Source organism: Ranitomeya variabilis, chromosome 1 (assembly GCF_051348905.1).
Source record: "Ranitomeya variabilis isolate aRanVar5 chromosome 1, aRanVar5.hap1, whole genome shotgun sequence".
Taxonomy (NCBI): domain Eukaryota; kingdom Metazoa; phylum Chordata; class Amphibia; order Anura; family Dendrobatidae; genus Ranitomeya; species Ranitomeya variabilis.
In genome coordinates this window covers 23,666,750-23,693,649 of record NC_135232.1, presented here as the reverse complement: position 1 = coordinate 23,693,649, position 26,900 = coordinate 23,666,750, and the positions used below count along the sequence as shown (strand labels likewise).

Genomic DNA, 26,900 nt, shown 5'->3' with positions numbered 1-26,900 from the left:
GCTCCTCACGTTATAGCGCTGGAGGCTCGGGGCAGCTCCCGCTATAGCGCTGCACGGCTCAGGGCAGCTCCCGCTATAGCGCTGCACGGCTCAGGGCAGCTCCCGCTATAGTGCTGGATGGATAAGGGCAGCTCCCGCTATAGCGATGGACGGCTCGTGGCAGCTCCCGCTATAGCGATGGACGGCTCGTGGCAGCTGCCGCCATAGCGCTGAATGGTTCGGGACAGCTCCCACTATAGCGCTGGATTTTTCATGGCAGCTCCCGCTGGACAGCTCAGGAAAGCTCCCAACATAGCGTTGGATGGCTCAGGGCACCTCCTACCATAGTGCTGGATGGCTTAGGGCAGCTCCTACTATAGCGCTGGACGGCTCGGAGCAGCTCCTACTATAACGCTGAACGGCTCTGGGCAGCTCCCGCTATAGCGCTGGACGGCTCGGGGAAGGTCCCGCTATATTTGTCCTCACCGGATTCTTGTCCTTTAAGAGGTTTATAAACGACAGTAAACGCTGTGATGAAACCATTGGTGTCCGGCGGTCGGAGCGGATCCCACCGGATGGTCGCCTCGGTCTTCGTCTGTTGGACCAGTTTAGTGGTCGGGCCATGAAGCGGAGCTGTGACCGATACAGAATACATTACACAGAGGCCACTGCCACATTGTATCATTCATACACATAATTCATACCGCCACATGGTGCTAACACAATACTGTTACATCCAGCGCATGCGGTGCCTGAACTTTACTCAGAAAGATCCCAAATATTACTGCTATTATAACATTGTGCACAATAAATATTGTTCATGCTTTTAGTTGTTATCTCCTGTAGTTTTCGTTCTCAGGGGCTCAAAAGTAAATTGTACCCAGAGAACAGGCCCAGCAAGACAGGGGAAATGTGCGTACCTTTTTCCTTGGCATAGAAATATTTGGTATATGGAGATTCCTCCTTATTATCCAGTATGGGGTAAACTGAAATCCTGTAACGTTTGTACGGCTCCAGAATTCCTACAAAAAACAAGGAAAGTACAGGAAAAGGAAGATTCTAAGAAACAGGGAAATAGTGTAAGGAAACCGCCAACTAGTCCTGATACAGAGATACATGATAAGATCCTGTCTGCAGTCACCACTAGGGGGAGCTCCCTGTATACAGAGATACATGATAAGATCCTGTCTGCAGTCACCACTAGGGGGAGCTCCCTGTATACAGAGATACATGACAAGATCCTGTCTGCAGTCACCACTAGGGGGAGCTCCCTGTATACAGAGATACATGATAAGATCCTGTCTGCAGTCACCACTAGGGGGAGCTCCCTGTATACAGAGATACATGATAAGATCCTGTCTGCAGCCACCACTAGGGGGAGCTCCCTGTATACAGAGATACATGACAAGATCCTGTCTGCAGTCACCACTAGGGGGAGTTCCCTGTATACAGAGATACATGATAAGATCCTGTCTGCAGTCACCACTAGGGGGAGCTCCCTGTATACAGAGATACATGATAAGATCCTGTCTGCAGTCACCACTAGGGGGAGCTCCCTGTATACAGAGATACATGATAAGATCCTGTCTGCAGCCACCACTAGGGGGAGCTCCCTGTATACAGAGATACATGATAAGATCCTGTCTGCAGCCACCACTAGGAGGAGCTCCCTGTATACAGAGATACATGATAAGATCCTGTCTGCAGCCACCACTAGGGGGAGCTCCCTGTACACAGAGATACATGATAAGATCCTGTCTGCAGCCACCACTAGGGGAGCTCCCTGTATACAGAGATACATGATAAGATCCTGTCTGCAGTCACCACTAGGGGGAGCACCCTGTATACAGAGATACATGATAAGATCCTGTCTGCAGTCACCACTAGGGGAGCTCCCTGTATACAGAGATACATGATAAGATCCTGCCTGCAGCCACCACTAGGGGGAGCTCCCTGTATACAGAGATACATGATAAGATCCTGCCTGCAGCCACCACTAGGGGGAGCTCCCTGTATACAGAGATACAAGATAAGATCCTGTCAGCACTCACCACTAGGGGGAGCTCTCTGTATACACAGATTCATGATAAGATCCTGTCTGCAGCCACCACTAGGGGGAGCTCCCTGTATACAAAGACACATGATAAGATCCTGTCTGCAGCCACCACTAGGGGGAGCTCCCTGTATACAGAGATACATGATAAGATCCTGTCTGCAGTCACCACTAGAGGGAGCTCCCTGTATACAGAGATATATGATAAGATCCTGTCTGTAGCCACCACTAGGGGGAGCTCCCTGTATACAGAGATACATGATAAGATCCTGTCTGCAGCCACCACTAGGGGGAGCTCCCTGTATACAGAGATACATGATAAGATTTTGTCTGCAGCCACCACTAGGGGGAGCTCCCTGTATACAGAGATACATGATAAGATCCTGTCTGCAGCCACCACTAGGGGGAGCTCCCTGTATACAGAGATACATGATAAGATCCTGTCTGCAGTCACCACTAGGGGGAGCTCCCTGTATACAGAGATACATAAGATCCTGTCTGCAGCCACCACTAGGGGGAGCTCCCTGTATACAGAGATACATAAGATCCTGTCTGCAGCCACCACTAGGGGGAGCTCCCTGTATACAGAGATAAATAAGATCCTGTCTGCAGCCACCACTAGGGGGAGCTCCCTGTATACCTTATGTATCATGCACAGGTCCTGATTATGATACCGTCCTGCACTGTAACCTTTGCAGTCCTCTGACCGACCATCTTGCTCTATATTGGCCCTCAGCTATCCTTGCCCTTCCCTGTGACATGTGAGCTTCATTGTACGGTAATCTTCTACCTTTCTTGAATGTCCATCTCGATGAATTATCCACATACTGAAACGACATATTACAGAGGGCGACTCCCAAATCTATGCACCAATCCAGGACAAATCTGTGGTAGCGTGGATCCGTAACCGTCCAGGTCACAGTGGTGTCTTCAGCCGCTGCGGTGGAGATATGGACGCTGGAGATCACACCCTGACCTGTAATGTAAGATTTCCATTTATTAATGTAATAAGGATTTCGTAGGACGGGGTCCGAAACATCTACACATTGCATAAACCGCCCATTCGTGTAATTCCGTGTTTTCTCTCTGGAGGCGCTGTGCGGGAAGTGAACACTTATTGATAGGTCCCTCTCAAAGCTGTGGATACAGATGGGAACTCTTAAATTGGATGACACAAGAGTTAAAGGGGTTATCCGGCGATGTCCAGAAGAGGTTACGACTTGGAACAACTGCCGAGAAGTGTTCACCATCATCGGGTACCGTGCCATGAACAGGACGTGCACAAGAGCCGGCACACAGTCATGAGGCGGTGCACAGTCATGAGGCGGCACACAGTCATGAGGCGGCACACAGTCATGAGCCGGCACACAGTCATTAGGCCCCACACAGTCATGAGGCCCCACACAGTCATGAGCTAGCACACAGTCATGAGCCAGCACACAGTCATGAGGCCCCACACAGTCATGAGGGGGCACACAGTCATGAGGGGGCACACAGTCATGAGCCGGCACACAGTCATGAGGCGGCACACAGTCATGAGGCGGCGCACAGTCATGAGGCGGCGCACAGTCATGAGGCGGCGCACAGTCATGAGGCGGCGTAGTCATGAGGCCCCACACAGTCATGAGGCCCCACACAGTCATGAGGCCCCACACAGTCATGAGGCCCCACACAGTCATGAGGCGGCACACCGTCATGAGGCGGCACACCGTCATGAGGCGGCACACCGTCATGAGGCGGCACACCGTCATGAGGCGGCACACCGTCATGAGGCGGCACACCGTCATGAGGCGGCACACAGTCATGAGGCGGCACACAGTCATGAGGCGGCACACAGTCATGAGGCGGCACACAGTCATGAGGCGGCACACAGTCATGAGGCGGCACGCAGTCATGAGCTGGCACGCAGTCATGAGGCGGCACGCAGTCATGAGGCGGCACGCAGTCATGAGGCGGCACACAGTCATGAGGTGGCACACAGTCATGAGGCGGCACAGTCATGAGGCGGCACACAGTCATGAGCCGGCGCACAGTCATGAGGCGGCGCACAGTCATGAGGCGGCGCACAGTCATGAGACGGCGCACAGTCATGAGGCGGCGCACAGTCATGAGACGGCGCACAGTCATGAGGCGGCGCACAGTCATGAGGCCCCACACAGTCATGAGGCGGCACACAGTCATGAGGCGGCACACAGTCATGAGCCGGCACACAGTCATGAGGCCCCACACAGTCATGAGGCCCCACACAGTCATGAGGCCCCACACAGTCATGAGGCCCCACACAGTCATGAGGCTCCACACAGTCATGAGCCAGCACACAGTCATGAGGCCCCACACAGTCACGAGGCCCCACACAGTCACGAGGCTCCACACAGTCACGAGGCTCCACACAGTCATGAGCCAGCACACAGTCATGAGGCCCCACACAGTCACGAGGTGGCACACAGTCATGAGGCGGCACACAGTCGTGAGGCGGCACACAATCATGAGCCGGCAGTCATGAGGTGGCACAGTCATGAGGCGGCACACAGTCATGAGGAGGCACACAGTCATGGGCCGGCACACAGTCATGGGCAGGCACACAGTCATGAGGTGGCACACAGTCATGGGCCGGCACCCAGTCATGAGGCCCCACACAGTCATGAGGCCCTACACAGTCATGAGGCGGCACACAGTCATGAGGCCCCACGCAGTCATGAGGCGGCACACAGTCATGAGGAGGCACACAGTCATAAGCCGCCAGACAATCATGAGCCGCCACACAATCATGAGCCGGCACAGTCATGAGGCGGCACACAGTCATGAGGCGGCACAGAGTCATGAGGTGGCACACAGTCATGAGGCGGCACACAGTCATGAGGTGGCACACAGTCATGAGGTGGCACACAGTCATGGGCCGGCACACAGTCATGAGGCGGCACACAGTCATGAGGCGGCACACAGTCACGAGGCGGCACACAGTCAAGAGGCGGCACACAGTCATGGGCCGGCACACAGTCATGAGCCGGCACACAGTCATGAGCCGGCACACATTCATGAGGCGGCACACAGTCACGAGGCGGCATTCAGTCATGGGCCAGCGGGCGACCAGAGGTCTCCTATGTAGAACAGCTCACCATGGCACACAGTCACACCAGCAGTCTCCGGCGGACGCTCCTTTGGTACTTACTCTTCTCCGCAGTGGCTGGGATTCGCAGTGTGGCTTTCGGGGACCATCCGGCAGAGTTGAAATACTCGACAGATATGATGTGAGCGTCCTCCGAGATATTTAACATCATTTCATTGTTATTTGTTGTCTTATTCCTGTAATCAAAGGATCTCTTCTCGGGAAACCACTGAACACTGTACCCCAGGATGATGCCGGGTGACCGGATACTGGATCTCTCCTACAGAAAAAAAAAGACGCTCACATGGAAGGTGAATATTGATTACTAAATAAACGTGTTTATGGGGAGGATTCAGAGGTGCAACTATCATATAAGTATGGCATGTGGCTGCCACGGGGTCCACATGGAACTACTGTACTTCCATGTGATTTTGGCACAGCATATTCTTGTAGTGACCACTAGGAGGAGCTCACTGCTTATAAAATTGTGTTTAATCCCTTCATGACCGGAGGTATTTTTGGTTTTGCGTTTTCGTTTTTCGCTCCCCTCCTTCCCAGAGCCGTGACTTTTTTATTTTTCTGTCAATATAGCCAAGTGAGGGCTTGTTTTTTGTTGGACGAGTTGTACTTTTGAACGACTCCATTGGTTTTAACATATTGTGTACTGGAAAACGGGAAAAAAATTCCAAGTGCGGTGAAATTGCGAAAAAAGTGCAATCCCACACCTGTTTTTTGTTTGGCTTTTTTGCTAGGTTCACTAAAACTGAGCTGCCATTATGATTCTCCAGGTCATTACGAGTTCATAGACACCAAACATGTCTAGGTTCCTTTTTATCTAAGTGGTGAAAAAAAATTCCAAACTTTATTAAAAAAAAAAAAAAAAAAAAAAAAAAAAAGTGCCATTTTCCGATACCCGTAGCGTCTCCATTTTTCGTTTTCGATCTCGGGTCGGGTGAGGGCTTATTTTTTTAAATCTGTATGTAGTGAGCTCCTCCTAGTGGTGGTGGTATAAATATGTATGTAGTGAGCTCCCCCTAGAGGTAGGACTAATTATTTACCTTTCTTTGTCTCTTTCACCACTTGCTCTTTTTTAATACTTTTACACTACACTTTTCCATCTTTCTCCTACTTCATTTTCATTTCTGATGAAATGATTGTCAACTATCGTAAAACACACCTTTACCCGACAGCTGGTAAAGTAGTTTCCTTATGACACTCACCTTCCATTTCACATATACAATTCTTGTACGCTCTGTGGAGCTGATCACTCGCCAAAGTTCAACACTGAGAGTCGGTGCTAAGAATATAGAGAAATTATGTCTATTTAGAGTTATCAGTAATAACAAGGCTGGATTCGTTTGTTTCCTTGACCAAATAAGTACAGTGCTGGGACAGTGCCATAGGGAGTAGCATATGAGAGACACATCTATGAGCTAAGACTGGTTCTACTACTATATCTATACACTAGCCTTTGTTCATGAACTATATCTGTGATTGACTTGGATCTTGCAATGAATCTATACACTATGATTGGTTCTGTTACTGAATCTATGTGTTAAGCTAGGGTCTGGTACAATATCTATGTACTATGTTTGGTTCTCTTACTGTGTCAGTGTAGTAAGCTAGGTTCTCGTACAATATCTATGTACTATGATTGGTTCTTTTACTGTGTCGGTGTAGTAAGCTAGGTTCTCGTACAATATCTATGTACTATGATTGGTTCTCTTACTGTGTCGGTGTAGTAAGCTAGGTTCTCGTACAATATCTATGTACTATGTTTGGTTCTCTTACTGTGTCGGCGTAGTAAGCTAGGTTCTCGTACAATATCTATGTACTATGTTTGGTTCTCTTACTGTGTCGGTGTAGTAAGCTAGGGTCTGGTATAATATCTATGTACTATGTTTGGTTCTCTTACTGTGTCGGTGTAGTAAGCTAGGTTCTCGTACAATATCTATGTACTATGATTGGTTCTCTTACTGTGTCGGTGTAGTAAGCTAGGTTCTCGTACAATATCTATGTACTATGATTGGTTCTCTTACTGTGTCGGTGTAGTAAGCTAGGTTCTCGTACAATATCTATGTACTATGTTTGGTTCTCTTACTGTGTCAGTGTAGTAAGCTAGGTTCTCGTACAATATCTATGTACTATGATTGGTTCTCTTACTGTGTCGGTGTAGTAAGCTAGGGTCTGGTACAATATCTATGTACTATGTTTGGTTCTCTTATTGTGTCGGTGTAGTAAGCTAGGTTCTCGTACAATATCTATGTACTATGTTTGGTTCTCTTACTGTGTCGGTGTAGTAAGCTAGGTTCTCGTACAATATCTATGTACTATGTTTGGTTCTCTTACTGTGTCGGTGTAGTAAGCTAGGTTCTCGTACAATATCTATTTACTATGATTGGTTCTCTTACTGTGTCGGTGTAGTAAGCTAGGGTCTGGTACAATATCTATGTACTATGTTTGGTTCTCTTACTGTTTCGGTGTAGTAAGCTAGGTTCTCGTACAATATCTATGTAGTATGATTGGTTCTCTTACTGTGTCGGTGTAGTAAGCTAGGTTCTCGTACAATATCTATGTACTATGATTGGTTCTCTTACTGTGTCGGTGTAGTAAGCTAGGTTCTCGTACAATATCTATGTACTATGATTGGTTCTCTTACTGTGTCGGTGTAGTAAGCTAGGTTCTCGTACAATATCTATGTACTATGATTGGTTCTCTTACTGTGTCGGTGTAGTAAGCTAGGTTCTCGTACAATATCTATGTACTATGATTGGTTCTCTTACTGTGTCGGTGTAGTAAGCTAGGGTCTGGTACAATATCTATGTACTATGTTTGGTTCTCTTACTGTGTCGGTGTAGTAAGCTAGGTTCTCGTACAATATCTATGTACTATGATTGGTTCTCTTACTGTGTCGGTGTAGTAAGCTAGGTTCTCGTACAATATCTATGTACTATGATTGGTTCTCTTACTGTGTCGGTGTAGTAAGCTAGGTTCTCGTACAATATCTATGTACTATGATTGGTTCTCTTACTGTGTCGGTGTAGTAAGCTAGGGTCTGGTACAATATCTATGTACTATGTTTGGTTCTCTTACTGTGTCGGTGTAGTAAGCTAGGTTCTCGTACAATATCTATGTACTATGATTGGTTCTCTTACTGTGTCGGTGTAGTAAGCTAGGTTCTCGTACAATATCTATTTACTATGATTGGTTCTCTTACTGTGTCGGTGTAGTAAGCTAGGGTCTGGTACAATATCTATGTACTATGTTTGGTTCTCTTACTGTGTCGGTGTAGTAAGCTAGGTTCTCGTACAATATCTATGTAGTATGATTGGTTCTGGTACTGTGTTGGTGTAGTAAGCTAGGTTCTGGTGCAATATGTATGTAGTAAACTTGGTTCTGTTACTATATCTGTGTAACCAAAAAAAATTAAACTGGAGTGTAAGTTGGTATGCATGAAAAATAGGAGCATGTTCACACTGGCCATTAAACAGATAAAACCCAAGATAGAAACAAAATGAACATATAACCATCTGTAAGTAAATAGATAAAAGTAATAGTGCATATAAATAACATTGAGTACTTAGTAAACACCATTTTTTTTCCATCAAAAAACATGTAAAAGCCATGCCACAAACGTCAAGGTGTATCACTATTGGGATGGTCCTAACTTTCTCATTTTCAGAAAATAAATACAAAATTTATTGCTTGGAACTTCGGAGACTTGTTGTCAGTAGTTTATAGAATAAAAGAACAAATTACATTTTAATTAAAAATATACCTATAAAGAGAAAAATCAGACAAAATTAAAATTTTGCGGTGGTCTCTTACTTTTTGACAGAGCTGCATGTATAAGATAGGTTTCTGAAACTGTATGTATGCTCCACACTTAGTGTTGGTATTGCATATATGTGCTAAGCTTGATTCTCTGAAAAAGCATTGTAATTTGCAGCACCACCTTGACCATGCTGGCAGGGTCAGTTTTAGATAAAGTGGGGTCCCCAATGCTGACATATTGCACATCACACAGAATCATTTTGGTTGTATTTACATGCGCTGAGTTCAGGCCACTAAATGAGTGTGATAGACAATATTGAAGTCGTTTGACGCTTGTTTCCTGGCCTCTTTACACAGGATGAGGAAGAATGACGGGCACAGAACGATCACTAATAGATCAATCTGTCCCCATACAGTATCAGCAGTACATCTGCACTTTTCACCGGCGAGGTGCTGCTGAGAACAATGATTTTTGCTTTGGCATAAACAATCCAACAACTAGATGAATAGGCAGCATTTTGCTTGTTTATTATAATACATTCCATAGTCCTCCACATAATATAATGCACCCCATAGTCCTCCATATAGAATATTGTGCCCCACAGTCCTCCATATAGTATAATTTTCCCCATAGTCTTCCATATAGAATAATGCAGTCACCATAGTCCTCCATATAGTATAATGTGCCCCATAGTCCTCCATATAGTATAATACACTCCCCATAATTATTCATGTAGTATAATACACTCCTCATCGTCCTCAATATTGTATAATGCACATCAATGTAGCACAATGCACTCCCCATAGTATAATACACCCCATAGTTCTTCATGTACTATAATTAATTCCCCATAGTCCTTGGTACAGTATAATGCAGGTCCCATATAGTACAGATAGTATAATGCACTCTTCATAGTCCAATAGAGAATAATATAGTCCCCATAAAATATAATGCACCCCATAGTCCTCAATAGGGTATAATGCAGTCCCCCTCAGAGGATAATGCAGCCACCCCATAGAATACAATGCAGCCACCCCATTGAATACAATGCAGCCACCCCTATAGAGGATAATTCAGTCACCCCTTACAGTATAATGTAGCGACTCCATACAATAAAATGCTGCCACCCCATACAGTATAATGAAGCCACCCCACACAGTATAATGCAGCAACCCCGTATTGTATAATGTAGCCACCCCACAGAGTATAATACAGCCACCTCATAGAGTATAATGCAGCCCCCCTCATAGAGTATAATGCAGCCACCCCATAGGGCATACTGAAGATACCCCATAGTGTAAAATGCAGCCAACCCACTCCATTGCTCGGCACAGCGTGATGCGCAATGAAGTGATGTCATCGCACACCCGCTGTGTCAGAGACAGAGGGGAATGATGGGAGAGGGAGCGTCATCTGTCGCTCTCTCCTCCCGCACTACTTTCAACTGTATCGGCCTGACTCACGGGCCCCATAGCGGTTGCATTGTGTGCCACTATTACAGTGATGGGCAACCTTTTGAGCTTGGTGTGTCAAAATTCGCCAAAAAAAACGAGCATAACTTGGGTGGTGTGTCACCTTGATAAAAAAACATAATTTTGCGACATGTATAGTTTAAATAACAAATATGTATAATTATAATTATTTAACTTACCTGCTTAGTGACTTCTTTGTTCATCTGTCAGTTGTTTTCTTTTGTTGGTCTTGTTCTTGCTATTATTTAACTTGTGTGGGGTGCCGTGAACTAAGATAAGTGAGGGGGAGGGGGAATTCTTGCGATGGCAAACCTGTGGCATTCCAGCTGTTGCAAAACTACAATTCCCATCATGTCTTCACAGCCAAAGCTTTTGCTTGGAATGGCCAGGCATGATGGGAATTGTAGTTTTGCAACAGCTGGACTGCCACAGGTTCGCCATCACTAAATTTAGTGACTTTTTTGTTGCTGAATTTCACTAGCTAAATGTTCAATTGAAGGTTGGTATTTTGTACACTTCAAGCCCAAGCAAGCGCTACTAAGTTCATCTGTCAATCTGTTTCTTTTGTTGGTTTTGATATTATTTAATGCTGAGAATAAGGTCTCACAAAAGTAGGTAGAGGGAAAAATAGTGAGTAAAGCCATTGCTATATTTTTCAGGGTGCTAAAAGTGTCTGGTAACCTATTCCAGGCACTCCAAATTTCCTGTTCATAGTGGCACTCCTCTTGATTCTCCAAGCGGCACCTTTCTAGATTCTCAAGCTTTGACCTCAAGTCAACAAACACCTGAGCCCAGATGCTGTCCTGAAATTCTGCAAGTTGCATCTCCAAATCATCAATTTGTATCCACTGGAAACCATTTAATTCCAAACTACTGTAGACTACTACATCAGGATACTTAATTATTTTCATGGTCTGTTCTAGGCTTCTAAATTGATGAAATCTATCACTGAACTGGTCAAGTAACGAGTCTAAAACATGCTGGTACTGTATATGCAAGGGTTCCATTTCATTTTGTACAGCTGCACTGGCCTTCTCAAAATACTTTGTTACTCGAGGAAAATACTTATAAGTTTTAGTTTCTACATCTCGCTTGAAAATTTTAAGTTTACTTTCAAAAGCTTTTATGTATCCAAACATAACGTCAATACTTTTGCCAAAACCTTGTAGCTTTAAGTTCAGTTCATTAATATGAACAGAGAGATCTGTAAAAAACATCAGGTTGTTGACCCACGTAGAATCATAGAGCTGAGGAAAGTTTCCCAGATCCTTATCCTCAAGAAATAGCTTAATTTCTTCAAAACACTCCACAAAGCGCTCAAGAACTTTGCCTCGGCTCAGCCATCTTACATTATTGTACATCAGCAGTCCACTGTAGGTGGAATCAACCTCCAGTAAAAGTGCAGAAAATTCTCGCTTGCGAAGGGGGCGAGCAGCTATTAAATTAACGATTTTTGTAACAACTGACATTAAGTCGTTTAAGTCAGTGAATCCTGCTTGGCACATAAAGCCTCCTGATGGATAATGCAATGAAAAGGCACAATCGGATGTCCAATACCTTCCGTAAACAATTTAACAAATCCGACTTTTTTCCCCACCATGTTTGGTGCCCCATCTGTCGTCACTGACACAACTTTAGAGATATCAATGCTTAGGTCACAGAATGTTTGCATAACAACCTTACATATTTCACTTCCTGATGTACTTGTTGGCACTGATACTAACTTTATCAACTCTTCTCTCATTGTGAGACCATCAGAATATCGACCAATAATGGCCAACTGAGCATGTGATGTGACATCAGTAGTTTCATCAAGAGAGATCGAAAAATATTTACAATTACTTATGTCTCTCTTTAATTGATGTTGTACGTTTGTGTTCAGTCTCATTATTCGGTCTTTTATGATATTTCTACTCAGTGGTAACTCAGATATTCTCTTAATAATTGCATCTTTATTCTGCATATCATGAAACAGAACTGGTGCACATCTTAAGAGAGTATCTTTAATAAATTCTCCCTCACTGAGTGCTTTTCCATGCTGAGCTATGGAGTGAGCAATGCTCAGACTTGCAGATGTTACATTTGTAGAGCTTTTTACAAATTTAAGGATGGAATTAGATTGGCTCTTATGAAGGTGTAGCTGCCTGGAAATGTATTCCTTCCTTTCATCCTCACTTTTTTTCAAGAGCTGGGAATGATTAGTTTCAAAATGTCTATTTACATTCCACGTTCTGCTTACTACCGTTTCACTACATAGAACGCAAAATGATCTGCCATTTTTTTCTATAATGCCGTACATCTCAGTCCATGACTCTTGAAAGGGTCGGCTACTGCTACTACCACTCCCTTTACTTAACTTTGGTTTCTTATTTTGTGGCTTCTCCATGAGAGAATATTTATAGTTAGCCCTGCAATTAGCAGAAATAGGGGTTAATAAGGATGCACCACAAACAGTAATGGTGGTGAAATTGAGTCTGTACTGCAAGATGGCGTTCCTAATGGCGGGAAACGGCACCCATAGCACAGGCCTCTTCCAGCCTCCCCCTCACTTATCTTAGTAAAATTGGCCAATGACACCCCACAGTTCACTGGATGATGGTTGCTGCCTGCAGACAGCAATCACAGGGCCTCCGGACAGCTATCTCCTCAGGCCTCAGAAGTGCAGCCTGGGACTTCTGGTCGGCATAGCAGGGAGCAGCGCAATGTCGCCCAAACAACACAGATCCGACGCAGAGGCCTGGGACTTCCGGGAGCTGCGCCTGGCCTACCGGAAGTCCCAGGCCTAGACGCTCTGCACCGGAGCTCTGTTGTTTGGACCCACAGACCTCCTGCATGGCATCCGATCCGATAAAAAATCGGATCGGATGCCATTGTTTAGCATTCCGATACCGCAAGTATCGGGTATCGGCCAATATTTGCTGTATCGGAATTCCGATACCGAGATCCGATACTTTTGTGGTATCGGGTATCGGTATCGAAACAACATTAATGTGTAAAATAAAGAATTAAAATAAAAAATATTGCTATACTCACCTCTCCGACGCAGCCTGGACTTCAGCGAGGGAACCGGCAGCGTTGTTTGCTTAAAATTCGCGCTTTAACTTCCTTACTTGAAGTCCTGGGCAGGACACGCGCGCATTTTAAAATGCGCGCGTCTCCTGCCTCCCGTGACGTCACGGCTTGTGATTGGTCGCGTCGCCCATGTGACCGCGACGCAACCAATCACAACGCCGGAACGTAATTTTAAAATCCTGAAGGACCTAAAATTACGTCACGGCTTGCTGTGATTGGTCGCGTCGCGGCCACATGGGCGGCACGCGACCAATCACAAGCCGGGACTTCACGTAAGGAAGGAAAACCGCGATTTTTAAGCAAACAACGCTGCCGGTTCCCTCGGTGAGGTCAAAGCTGCGTCGGAGAGGTGAGTATAGCAATACAGGTAGTCCTCGGTTTACGACGGTCTCGGGTTACGTCGTTTCGTGTTTACGACGCTTTATATGACGCCTCATTCCGACTTACGACGTTTTGCGTCGTAAGTCGAACTACGTGCAGGGGCGGAACTACTGTACACTGTACCCGGTTACAGAGGAAACTGAGCCTCCTGCACACCATAACACACTTCATTATGGCTCCCAAACGCAAGGTAGACTCATCTGACACCAGCAGTGAATCAAAGAAAAGGAAGGCCATCACCATGGAGGTGAAAGTGGATATCCTAAGGCGATCTGATAAGGGGGAAACGCCAACAGAAGTTGGCAGGTCATTAGGACTTAGTCGTTCGACTGTTGCTACAATTATCAAGGATAAAGATCGTATCCTTGAACATGTGAAAGGATCTGCTCCTATGAAAGCGACAGTGATAACAAAGCAGCGGAGTGGGCTTATTATTGAGATGGAAAGATTATTGGTGCTTTGGTTGGAAGACCAAAATCAACGCCGTATCCCTGTGAGCCTTATGGTTATTCAGGAGAAGGCTAGGCGACTGTTTGAGGCGTTGAAAAGAGATAAGGGGGAAGAAAGTGAAAGTGAAGAATTTGTGGCGAGTAGGGGTTGGTTTATGAGGTTTAAGGATCGTGCCAATTTCCATAACATTAAAGTGCAAGGTGAAGCTGCTAGTGCTGATGAGAAAGCAGCAACTGAGTTTCCTAAAGCATTGGCTGAGATAATTGAGGAGGGTGGTTACTGTGCTCAACAAGTGTTCAACGTGGATGAGACAGGCTTGTTTTGGAAACGTTTGCCTAACCGTACGTACATCGCCAAGGAGGAGAGGTCAGCACCAGGTCATAAAGTCGGCAAGGAGAGACTGACTTTGCTACTTGGGGGCAATGCTGCTGGCGACTACAAACTGAAGCCCATGCTGGTGTATCAGGCTGAGAATCCAAGGGCACTCAAGGGCATTTCAAAGAGTCAACTACCAGTCATCTGGAAGTCTAATAGGAAGGCATGGGTGACACTCGCAGTGTTTGATGACTGGTTCACCCACCATTTTGTGCCAGGTGTGGAGCGGTATTGTACCTCCAAGGATATCCCCTTTAAGGTGTTGCTAATTCTGGACAATGCCCCTGGACACCCTGCCCGTCTGGATGACTTTAACCGTAATGTCAAGGTGGTTTACCTTCCACCTAATACCACTGCCCTAATACAGCCTATGGACCAAGGAGTCATTGCTACATTCAAGGCCTACTACCTCCGAAGGGTCATTGGTAATGCTTTAGCAGCAACTGAAAAGAATAAGGACTTGACTCTAAAGGCCTTTTGGAAAACATACAACATCCTTGATGCTGTGAATAACATTGCTGATTCCTGGGATGAGGTTAAGCAGACCAGTATGAATGGTGTGTGGAAAAAACTGTGTCCCCAGTTTGTGAATGATGTCACAGAGGTCCAAGAGTCAGTGACTAGTGTCATAAAGAACGTTGTTGAATATGAGTAAGACAATGAATCTGGAGGTGGAGGAGGATGATGTCACAGAGCTACTGGCATCTCATGGAGAGGAGTTATCTGCTGAGGACCTTATGCAACTGGAGAAGCAGATGATAGAGGAAGAGGAAGACATACCAACCCCAGAACGTACGAGATTTACAAGGCAGGGCTTGGCAGGAGGTTTTGCCCTGATACAGGAAGGATTGTCAAAGTTTGAGGCTGAGGATCCCAACATGGAAAGGTACACTAGGGTTGCCAGAGGAGTCATGGATTCCCTTAGGTGTTACAAGGAGATCTTGGAGGAGAAGAAGATGGTCTCCTTCCAAACTAACCTTCAGCAGTACTTCAAGAAGGCAGAGAGGCCTGCAACAGATCCTGTACCTGTACCCTCTACCTCTCCTGCCCCTCTTGACTCCCCTGCCCCTCTTGACTCACCTGCCCCAGTATCTCCAACACCTTCTGCTGATTCCTCCCAATAAGCCTATTCTCTCTTTGGAATTGTTATCTTTGTTTATTACAGTACTGTACAGTACACTGTTTATTACCTGTTACAGCACTTACAGTACAGTACAGTAGTACTGTACTGTACTTCATTATTAAACGTACTGTACTGCACAATATTTTACTGTAAATTATATAGGGTACTGTGTTAGGATAGGTGTTTGGATAGGCAGCACTGTACTTTTATTATGGTACAGTACTGTATGAACGTATGGTTCGACTTACGTCGAAATTCGGTTTACGACGACGCGTAAGAACGGATCAACGTCATAAGTCGAGGACTACCTGTATTTTTTATTTTAATTCTTTATTTTACACATTAATATGGTTCCCAGGGCCTGAAGGAGAGTTTCCTATCCTTCAGACCCTGGGAAAGAAGCAATTTCTATGGGGCCGCGGCCGGCGTGTCACTGAAAATGACTACGCGTGTCAGCACTGACACGCGTGTCATAGGTTCGCCATCACTGCACTATTAACTGGCTGGGGAGCCCTGGAGGAGCAGAGCCTAGTCTGCCTGCCCCTAACGCCGGCTCTACATGCTGGAGAGCTATCCAATCACGTTCAGAGCACGTGCCTAGATAGTGCATAGATATAAACATATTGACTACATTCACGCAAAATAAAAACACACATTTACCCATCACACCCATCATTACTATGACTAACTGTGACAGATATTACTACATGTTATATGTATATTACAGTTGTAGGGAGGAGAGCCAGGCTAACGGTCCCTCTTGGTGTCTGGACTGGAACTGTCGGGGCTGTCACCATTATTCCGGGGGTGAGAGATTTCCGACCGAAGCAGTTCAGGACACCTGACTCATGGGGGTGGGTCCGACTTAAATAGCGTTGTGTGCGGGAAGACAGGGCTGTTGTCGGGGAATCAGCGTGAGAACACAGAGACGGATGACTCCCTCTCGACTTACCCACATGAGCTATCCGGGTCTTCTCACTCGGTTAGCAGTGCTGTTATGGTTCCCAATGGCAGGGGAACATCAGAAGCATAGAAAAAACGGACAAGCTCTTGGGTGATGGAAACTAGAGCTGACCGCGATGCTAAACCTATACACACAACTAATAGTAGCCAGGGAACGTACCTACGTTTTCGCTAGACGTCTCGCACCAGCCGGAGAACTAACTACCCCTGGTAGATGAAACACAGTCCTGGCTTGCCTCCAGAGGAAAATCCCCCACAGGAGATAGTAGCCCCCCACATATAATAACGGTGAGTTAAGATGAAAAGACAAACGTAGTATGAAAGCAGATTTAGCACAGCGAGGCCCACTAACTAGATAGCAGAAGGATACAATAGTGGACTTCGCAGTCAGCTACAAAACCCTATCAAATACCATCCTGAAATTACCTTAAACTCATGTGCCAACTCATGGCACCGGAGTGGAAATTTCAGCCCACAAGAGCTTCCAGCTGCAGAGAATCACATAACTGCAAACTGGACAAAGATACAAAAAAAGACTAAGGACAGAAATGTCCAACTTAGCTGGTCAGCAGACTGGGAGCAGGTACATGCAACAAAAAGACTCTGGTTACATTGATGGCCGGCATTGGAATGACTGAGGAACAAGGCTAAATAGGAAACTCCCACATCCTGATAGAAACAGGTGAAAAGCTCACAAGACACCAGTACCACAAGCGACCACTGTGGGAACCAAATAACCGAATCACAACAGTACCCCCCCTTAAGGAGGGGGCACCGAACCCTCACAAGAACCACCAGGACGATCCGGATGAGCCCTATGAAAGGCACGGACCAAATCAGAGGCATGAACATCTGAAGCTGAAACCCAAGAATTATCCTCCTGACCGTAGCCCTTCCACTTAACCAGATATTGAAGTCTCCGTCTGGAAACCCGGGAGTCCAAGATTTTCTCCACCACGTACTCCAACTCACCCTCAACCAGCACAGGAGCAGGAGGCTCAACAGAAGGCACAACTGGCACCTCATACCTCCGCAATAACGACCGATGGAAAACATTATGGATAGCAAAGGATGCTGGGAGGTCCAAACGAAAAGACACAGGGTTAAGAATTTCCAAAATCTTATAAGGACCGATGAACCGAGGCTTAAACTTAGGAGAAGAGACCCTCATAGGGACAAAACGGGAAGACAACCACACCAAGTCCCCAACACGAAGACGAGGACCAACACGACGATGGCGATTAGCAAAATGCTGAGTCCTCTCCTGGGACAACTTTAAATTGTCCACCACCTGACCCCAAATACGATGCAACCTGTCCACCACAGTATCCACTCCAGGACAATCCGAAGATTCCACCTGACCAGATGAAAAACGAGGATGGAACCCCGAATTGCAAAAGAAAGGGGAAACCAAAGTGGCAGAACTGGCCCGATTATTAAGGGCAAACTCCGCCAACGGCAAAAAGGTGACCCAATCATCCTGATCAGCAGACACAAAACACCTCAAATAAGTCTCTGTTGTGATCCGCTTTTTGGCTCCCCTGGTGGTGGCTGGTGGTACTGGAGACTTGTGTGTGCTTTTCTGCCTCAGCTCACCTGCTTCCATCAGTTTTGGGAGTTCCCTATTTAGCCTTGCTCTCCAGTCACTTCCTTGCCGGTCATCATTGTAACCTGAGTCATTCAGTTGCATGTTCCTGCTACTAGTCTGCTGATCAGCTAAGTGGACTCTTGTCCTTATTGTTTTGTTTTTCTTGTCCAGTTTACAGTTTTGTCATTTCCTGTTACTGGAAGCTCTTGTGGACTGAAATTGCCACTCCTGTGTCATGAGTTGACACAGGAGTCTTAAAGTAATTTCAGGATGGGTTTTTTTAAAGGGTTTTTCAGCTGACCGTGAAGTCCTCTTTTGTATCCTTCCTCTATCTAGTAAGTGGACCTTGCTTTGCTAAATCTACCTTCATACTGTGTATGTCTTTTCCTCTGAACTCACCGTTAATATACGTGGGGGCTACTATCATCTTTGGGGAATTTCTCTAGAGGTAAGCCAGGTCTGTTCCTTCCTCTTCCAGGCGTAGTTAGTTCTCCGGCTGGCGCATGGCATCTAGGCAGCCGTAGGAATGCTTCCTGGCTACTGTTAGTTGTGTGGTAGATTTAGGTCACGGTCAGCTTGAGTTTCCATCACCCGAGAGCTAGTCTGTTATTTTTGTGTTTCTGATGTTCCCATGCCATTGGGGAATCATGACAAGTCTCCAAGGTCTGATTAGTACGCTCCGTCTGGCCATTCGTCTGGGGATGAAATGCAGACGAAAAAGACAAATCAATGCCCATCCTGGCACAAAACGCCCGCCAAAATCTGGACACAAACTGAGATCCCCTGTCAGAAACTATATTCTCCGGGATACCATGCAACCGAACCACATTCTGAAAAAACAGAGGCACCAACTCAGATGAGGAAGGCAACTTGGGCAAAGGCACCAAATGAACCATCTTAGAAAAACGGTCACACACCACCCAGATGACAGACATTTTCTGAGAAACAGGGAGATCAGAAATAAAATCCATCGAGATGTGTGTCCAAGGCCTCTTAGGAATAGGCAAGGACAACAACAATCCACTAGCCCGAGAACAACAAGGCTTGGCCCGAGCACAAACATCACAAGACTGCACAAAAGTATGCACGTCCCGAGACAGGGAAGGCCACCAGAAGGACCTAGCCACCAATTCCCTGGTACCAAAAATTCCCGGATGACCTGCCAACGCAGAAGAATGAACCTCCGAGATGACTCTACTGGTCCACTCATCCGGCACAAACAATCTACCAGGCGGACAACGATCAGGCCGATCCGCCTGAAACTCTTGTAAAGCACGTCGCAGGTCAGGGGAGACAGCAGACAATATCACCCCATCCTTAAGGATACCCGTAGGTTTAGAATCACCAGGGAAATCAGGTTCAAAACTCCTAGAAAGGGCATCTGCCTTCACATTTTTAGAACCTGGCAGATACGAGACCACAAAATTAAACCGAGAGAAAAACAACGACCAGCGTGCCTGTCTAGGATTCAGACGTCTGGCCGACTCAAGATAAATCAAATTCTTGTGATCAGTCAAGACCACCACCTGATGTCTAGCACCCTCAAGCCAATGACGCCACTCCTCGAATGCCCATTTCATCGCCAAAAGCTCCCGATTACCAACATCATAGTTTCGCTCGGCGGGTGAAAATTTTCGAGAAAAGAACGCACAAGGTCTCATCACTGAACCATCTGAACTTTTCTGTGACAAAACCGCCCCAGCTCCAATCTCGGAAGCATCAACTTCCACCTGAAAAGGAAGTGAAACATCAGGCTGGCGCAACACAGGGGCAGAAGAAAAGCGGCGCTTAAGCTCTCGAAAGGCCTCCAGAGCAACAGGAGACCAATCGGCAACATCAGCACCTTTTTTAGTCAAATCAGTCAAAGGCTTGACCACGCTAGAAAAACCAGTTATGAATCGACGATAAAAATTAGCAAAGCCCAAAAATTTCTGAAGGCTCTTAAGAGAAGTCGGCTGCGTCCAGTCACAAATTGCCCGAACCTTAACGGGATCCATCTCAATAGAAGAAGGGGAAAAAATGTACCCCAGAAAAGAAATCTTCTGAACCCCAAATACGCACTTTGAACCCTTTACAAACAGAGAATTGGTCCGCAAAACCTGAAATACCTTCCTAACCTGTTGAACATGAGACTCCCAGTCATCCGAAAAAATCAAAACGTCATCCAGATACACAACCATGAATTTATCCAGATATTCACGGAAAATATTGTGCATAAAGGACTGAAAGACCGAAGGGGCATTTGACAAACCAAAAGGCATTACCAAATACTCAAAATGGCCCTCGGGCGTATTAAATGCGGTTTTCCACTCATCCCCCTGCTTAATTCGCACCAAATTATACGCACCACGAAGATCAATCTTAGAGAACCACTTAGCTCCCTTAATGCGAGCAAATAAATCTGTCAGCAATGGCAAAGGATACTGATATTTGACTGTGATCTTATTTAAGAGTCTATAATCAATACAAGGTCTCAAAGAACCATCTCTTTTGGCCACAAAAAAGAACCCTGCTCCTAAAGGAGACGAAGAAGGACGAATATGTCCTTTTTCCAAGGACTCCCTAATATACTCTCGCATAGCAGCATGTTCAGGTACAGACAGATTGAATAAACGACCCTTAGGAAATTTACTGCCAGGAATCAAATCTATGGCGCAATCACAATCTCTGTGAGGGGGAAGAGAATTAAGAGTAGACTCCTCAAAAACATCACAATAATCAGACAAAAAAGCCGGGATCTCAGAGGGAATAGATGAAGCAATGGAAACCAAAGGTGCGCCCCCATGATTTCCCTGACATCCCCAGCTTAGTACAGACATTGTTTTCCAGTCAAGGACTGGGTTATGGGTTTGCAACCATGGCAATCCCAGCACTAATACATCATGTAGATTAAACACAAGGAAGCGAATCACCTCCTGATGGTCTGGAGTCATACACATAGTCACTTGTGTCCAGTATTGTGGTTTATTACTAGCCAATGGTGTAGAATCAATACCCTTTAAAGGTATAGGGACTTCCAGAGGCTCTAGATCAAACCCACAGCGCCTGGCAAAGGACCAATCCATAAGACTCAAAGCGGCACCAGAATCCACATAAGCATCCGCGACAATAGAAGATAACGAACAAATTAAAGTCACAGACAAAATAAACTTGGACTGCAAAGTGCCAATAGCAGAGGATTTAGCAACTTTGTTTGTTCGTTTTGAGCATGCTGATATAACATGAGTTGAATTCCCACAATAGAAGCACAACCGATTTTTGCGCCTATAATTCTGTCGTTCGCTTCTGGACAGAAAACTATCACATTGCATACTCTCTGGTGCTTTCTCAGAAGACACCGCTAAATGATGCACAGGTTTGCGTTCCCGTAAACGCCGATCAATCTGAATAGCCATTGTCATGGACTCATTCAGACCCGTAGGCGTAGGAAACCCCACCATGACGTCTTTTACGGCATCAGAGAGCCCTTCTCTGAAATTTGCCGCCAGAGCGCACTCATTCCACTGAGTAAGCACAGACCATTTTCGAAATTTCTGGCAATATATTTCGGCTTCATCTTGCCCCTGAGAGAGGGCTATCAAGGCCTTTTCAGCCTGAATCTCTAAATTAGGTTCCTCATAAAGTAACCCTAAGGCCAGAAAAAACGCATCCACACTAAGCAACGCAGGATCCCCTGGTGCCAATGAAAATGCCCAATTTTGAGGGTCACCCCGCAATAATGAAATCACAATTTTAACCTGCTGTGCAGGATCTCCAGCAGAGTGAGATCTCAGAGAAAGAAACAATTTACAATTGTGTTTAAAATTCAGAAAACAAGATCGATCTCTGGAGAAAAACTCTGGTAAAGGAATCTTAGGTTCAGACCGAGGAGCATGTATAACAAAATCTTGTATATTCTGAACTTTAGCAGCAAGATTATTCAAATTTGTAGCCAGACTCTAGAGATCCATATTTCAACAGATAAAATCTGAGCCATTCAGGGGTTAAGAGGAGAGGAAAGCAGGAGACTGCAATTAGAGCTGGAGTGCAACTTCAGAGGAAAAAAAAAAATAAAAATTCCACACAGTTCCTTTTCTCTCCTACTTCAGCCCATAGATTAAACATGTAGGCCGGCCATACTGTTATGGTTCCCAATGGCAGGGGAACATCAGAAGCATAGAAAAAACGGACAAGCTCTCGGGTGATGGAAACTAGAGCTGACCGCGATGCTAAACCTATACACACAACTAATAGTAGCCAGGGAACGTACCTACGTTTTCGCTAGACGTCTCGCACCAGCCGGAGAACTAACTACCCCTGGTAGATGAAACACAGTCCTGGCTTGCCTCCAGAGGAAAATCCCCCACAGGAGATAGTAGCCCCCCACATATAATAACGGTGAGTTAAGATGAAAAGACAAACGTAGTATGAAAGCAGATTTAGCACAGCGAGGCCCACTAACTAGATAGCAGAAGGATACAATAGTGGACTTCGCAGTCAGCTACAAAACCCTATCAAATACCATCCTGAAATTACCTTAAACTCATGTGCCAACTCATGGCACCGGAGTGGCAATTTCAGCCCACAAGAGCTTCCAGCTGCAGAGAATCACATAACTGCAAACTGGACAAAGATACAAAAAAAGACTAAGGACAGAAATGTCCAACTTAGCTGGTCAGCAGACTGGGAGCAGGTACATGCAACAGAAAGACTCTGGTTACATTGATGGCCGGCATTGGAATGACTGAGGAACAAGGCTAAATAGGAAACTCCCACATCCTGATAGAAACAGGTGAAAAGCTCACAAGACACCAGTACCACAAGCGACCACTGGGGGAACCAAATAACCGAATCACAACACAGTGCCATCCCGACTGACGACACAGAGCCCGAAGAGATCCCCGCACCGTACAGTGACCAGTACGGACTTCAGAGCATCGTTCTGCTCAACACCGTAGAGGCACCGCTCAGTCCTATCCCTGTGGTGCCTACTGAGTGTCGGCCTGTTCCTGTGGCCGCGACCGCTGGACAGCATCCTGCCTCTGCGGCCTTGTCTGCTGAACTGTTTGCTACGTCCGCTGTGCCGCTGACCAACATCTCTACAACATCTCGTGCCCGGATCAGGAGACCACATGCTGAAGGACCCGGAGGATTCACCACCGCAAAGATCAAGTGCATCGCCTTTGTGCGGTACCGGATTGGAGACTTCTCGCACCGTCTGCGGCGCCACCGAGGCATATTCCAGCCACCTCTTACCAAGGCCCAGAGACTGATAAGTTGAACTGTTGTTTCCTTTATATTAATACCACCCAGCTTGATTTTATTATTCGGTTACATAAAATCCCTGTTAACCCTTGCTTTGTCTCCTGTGTGTCACTGCATCCCACGCATCTGTTATCATCCTACATTTGGCGTAGTCGGCAGGATGCAGTCCAATAGCATGCAGGTGGCAGATCAAGCAGTTGGGGGTGGCCCCAGGACCAGCCTTTCCCTGGGGGCCATGCTGAGTAATTTGCCCAAATTTATGGGGAACAACACTATGCTCTGGAGCTGGACTGAATGCCTTAGGGTACCGTCTCACATAACGATTTACCAACGATCACGATCAGCGATACGATCTGGCCGTGATCGTTGGTAAGTCGTTGTATGGTCGCTGGGGAGCTGTCACACAGACCGCTCTCCAGCGACCAACGATGCCGAGGTTCGCTGGTAACCAGGGTAAACATCGGGTTACTAAGCGCAGGGCCGCGCTTAGTAACCCAATGTTTACCGTGGTTACCAGCGTAAAAGTAAAAAAAACAAACCGTACATACTCACCATCTGATGTCCGTCAGGTCCCTTGCCGTCCGCTTCCCGCTCTGACTGAGTGCCGCCGTACAGTGAGAGCAGAGCGCAGCGGTGACGTCACCGCTGTGATCTGCTCTCACTTTCCGGCCGGCAGACAGTCAGAGCGGGAAGCAGACGGCAAGGGACCTGACGGACATCAGATGGTGAGTATGTACGTTTTTTTTTTTTTTACTTTTACGCTGGTAACCACGGTAAACATCGGGTTACTAAGCGCGGCCCTGCGCTTAGTAACCCGATGTTTACCCTGGTTACCAGCGAACGCATCGCTGGATCGCTGTCACACACAACGATCCAGCGATGACAGCGGGAGATCCAGCGACGAAAGAAAGTTTCAAACGATCTGCTACGACGTACGATTCTCAGCAGGGTCCCTGATCGCAGTAGCGTGTCAGACACTGCGAGATCGTAACAATATCGCTAGAACGTCACGAATCGTACCGTCGTAGCGATCAAAATTGCACTGTGTGACAGTACCCTTAGAGGCATGATGAGAATGCACCCCATAACCCCTGCGCTGGAGGCTGAGGTGGCTATTATGGCACTGGACGGAGAAGCCAGGGATTCAATTATGTTACGGACCCCCTGAGATTGGGATACCTTTAATAAGGTGTTGCAGATCTTGGAGGAAACTCACGGAGACCCCACAGACGTAGGGGAACTGAGAACACGTCTTTTTAGTAGAATGTAGAGGGAGGGGAAGACTGTAACCCAATATATGAATGCATTACAAGAGCTACACACTGCGATTATTAGAAAAGACGGCTTGGGATTAGGACCCACAGACATAATGTTACGAGACCTCCTAGTGATTGGTTTGCGAGACGTGCTGACAAAACAAGCCCTGTGAGAACGTGTACCGGTAAACCCCCAAATAACTTTCCCTGAAGTAGGGAGTGAGGCACGCATGCATGAATAGGAGCAGAGGGTGACAGTCCTGGTGGCGAAGGTCCAGAGCGTGGGGGTGTCTGCAAACGCCATTGCTGACCCCCAATGGGTGGAAGAAATTAGGAGAGAACTTGTGAGTGTGAAAGTAGAACTGGCTGACATAAAGAAAGAAAACAGAGGTTATCAGTAATTCATCAGAAAGCAGGGAAGGCCCGGAGCTCCGCCGTGACTCCAGAATGTTTCACCGGCCGAGACTTATCACTTGTTACAACTGCGGGGAGAGCGGACATATCGCACGGGAGTGCACCCGCCGAGGAAGAGTGACGTCTCGACACCCGTTAAACTAGAGGGCTCTGAGCAGGGGGACGTCGCCCGGAGCCAAAACAGGTGAGGAAGTGTAGTGGAAGTCCCACAAGCTTAGTGTCAACATGCCTCCTGATATGGACAGAGATAGACAGACGTGCAGTGCGATGCCTAGTAGACACAGGCTCGCAGGTGACCACGATGCCAGAGGCTTAAGGCCCCGTCTCACATAGCGATTTACCAACGATCACGAGCAGCGATACGACCTGGCCGTGATCGTTGGTAAGTCGTTGTGTGGTCGCTGGGGAGCTGTCACACAGACAGCTCTCTCCAGCGACCAACGATCAGGGGAACGACTTCGGCATCGTTGAAACTGTCTTCAACGATGCCGAAGTCCCCCTGCAGCACCCGGGTAACCAGGGTAAACATCGGGTTACTAAGCGCAGGGCCGCGCTTAGTAACCCGATGTTTACCCTGGTTACCAAAAAAAACAAACACTACATACTCACCATCTGATGTCCGTCAGGTCCCTTGCCGTCCACTTCCTGCTCTGACTGAGTGCCGCCGTACAGTGAGAGCAGAGCGCAGCGGTGACGTCACTGCTGTGCTGTGCTCTCACTTTATGGCCGGCAGTCAGTCAGAGAGGGAAGCGGACGGCAAGGGACCTGACGGACATCAGAAGGCGAGTATGTAGTGTTTGTTTTTTTTTACATTTACGCTGGTAACCAGGGTAAACATCGGGTTACTAAGCGCGGCCCTGCGCTTAGTAACCCGATGTTTACCCTGGTTACCAGTGAAGACATCGCTGGATCGGTGTCACACACACCGATTCAGCGATGTCAGCGGGACCTCAACGACCAAAAAAAGGTCCAGGCCATTCCGACACGACCAGCGATCTCGCAGCAGGGGCCTGGTCGCTGGTACGTGTCACACACAGCGAGATCGCTACTGAGGTCGCTGTTGCGTCACAAAACTTGTGACTCAGCAGCGATCTCGCTAGCGATCTCGCTATGTGAGACGGGGGCTTTACTTCCGGTGACATTTTCCTGGAGCAAAGTGGCCTGAATGGGGCCCTGTGATAAAGTTAATGGCGGACAACCAACTGCCCATAGATGCAAGTGTCTATCTGCGGAGAAACATGGGACAGAAAGGTGTGATACTGACCAAGGGAGAAGTAATGGACCCGCCATCACCTTGGGAATGAACGTGCTGAAAGAGTTCGGAAGTCTTCTCATCAGGTAGCCCTCTAATAAGATTCTAAAACAGTGGGGTCCACATACCCCCCAAAGGAGTATTTTCCAACAACTGGCACAAGTACAAGAGTCTAGCTGTGAGGGAGGCGCGTTGGGAAAAGTGATCGTCCCCGCTTCCACCAAACTTGTTCTTCCGCCGGGACAAACAGTGCTGTCTACCCAAGGATAATCAAAAAAGAATCCCCTTCGTCTCTACTTTCCACCCTTTCTCTGGCCTAGTACAGTCCACCATTAGGAGACACTGGAACATCTTAACCAAAAGCTACCCGAAAATTCCAGAGTTCAAAGTGCCTTTC

The 26,900-nt window shown here is 46.7% G+C and overlaps 1 protein-coding gene across 1 annotated transcript in view; it reads right to left on the bottom strand.

Moving 5' to 3' along the window:
- The window catches only part of IL31RA (interleukin 31 receptor A), an 88,098-nt gene that overhangs the window by 7,827 nt on the left and 53,371 nt on the right, over positions 1–26,900 (bottom strand). Inside the window, exons 10-14 of the mRNA XM_077281394.1 lie at positions 6,359–6,435; positions 5,202–5,418; positions 2,823–3,008; positions 900–1,001; positions 466–612 (exon numbers count right to left, since the gene is read on the bottom strand). Coding sequence (XP_077137509.1) covers positions 466–612; positions 900–1,001; positions 2,823–3,008; positions 5,202–5,418; positions 6,359–6,435 — 729 coding nt within the window. The remainder of the gene's footprint in view (positions 1–465; positions 613–899; positions 1,002–2,822; positions 3,009–5,201; positions 5,419–6,358; positions 6,436–26,900) is intronic.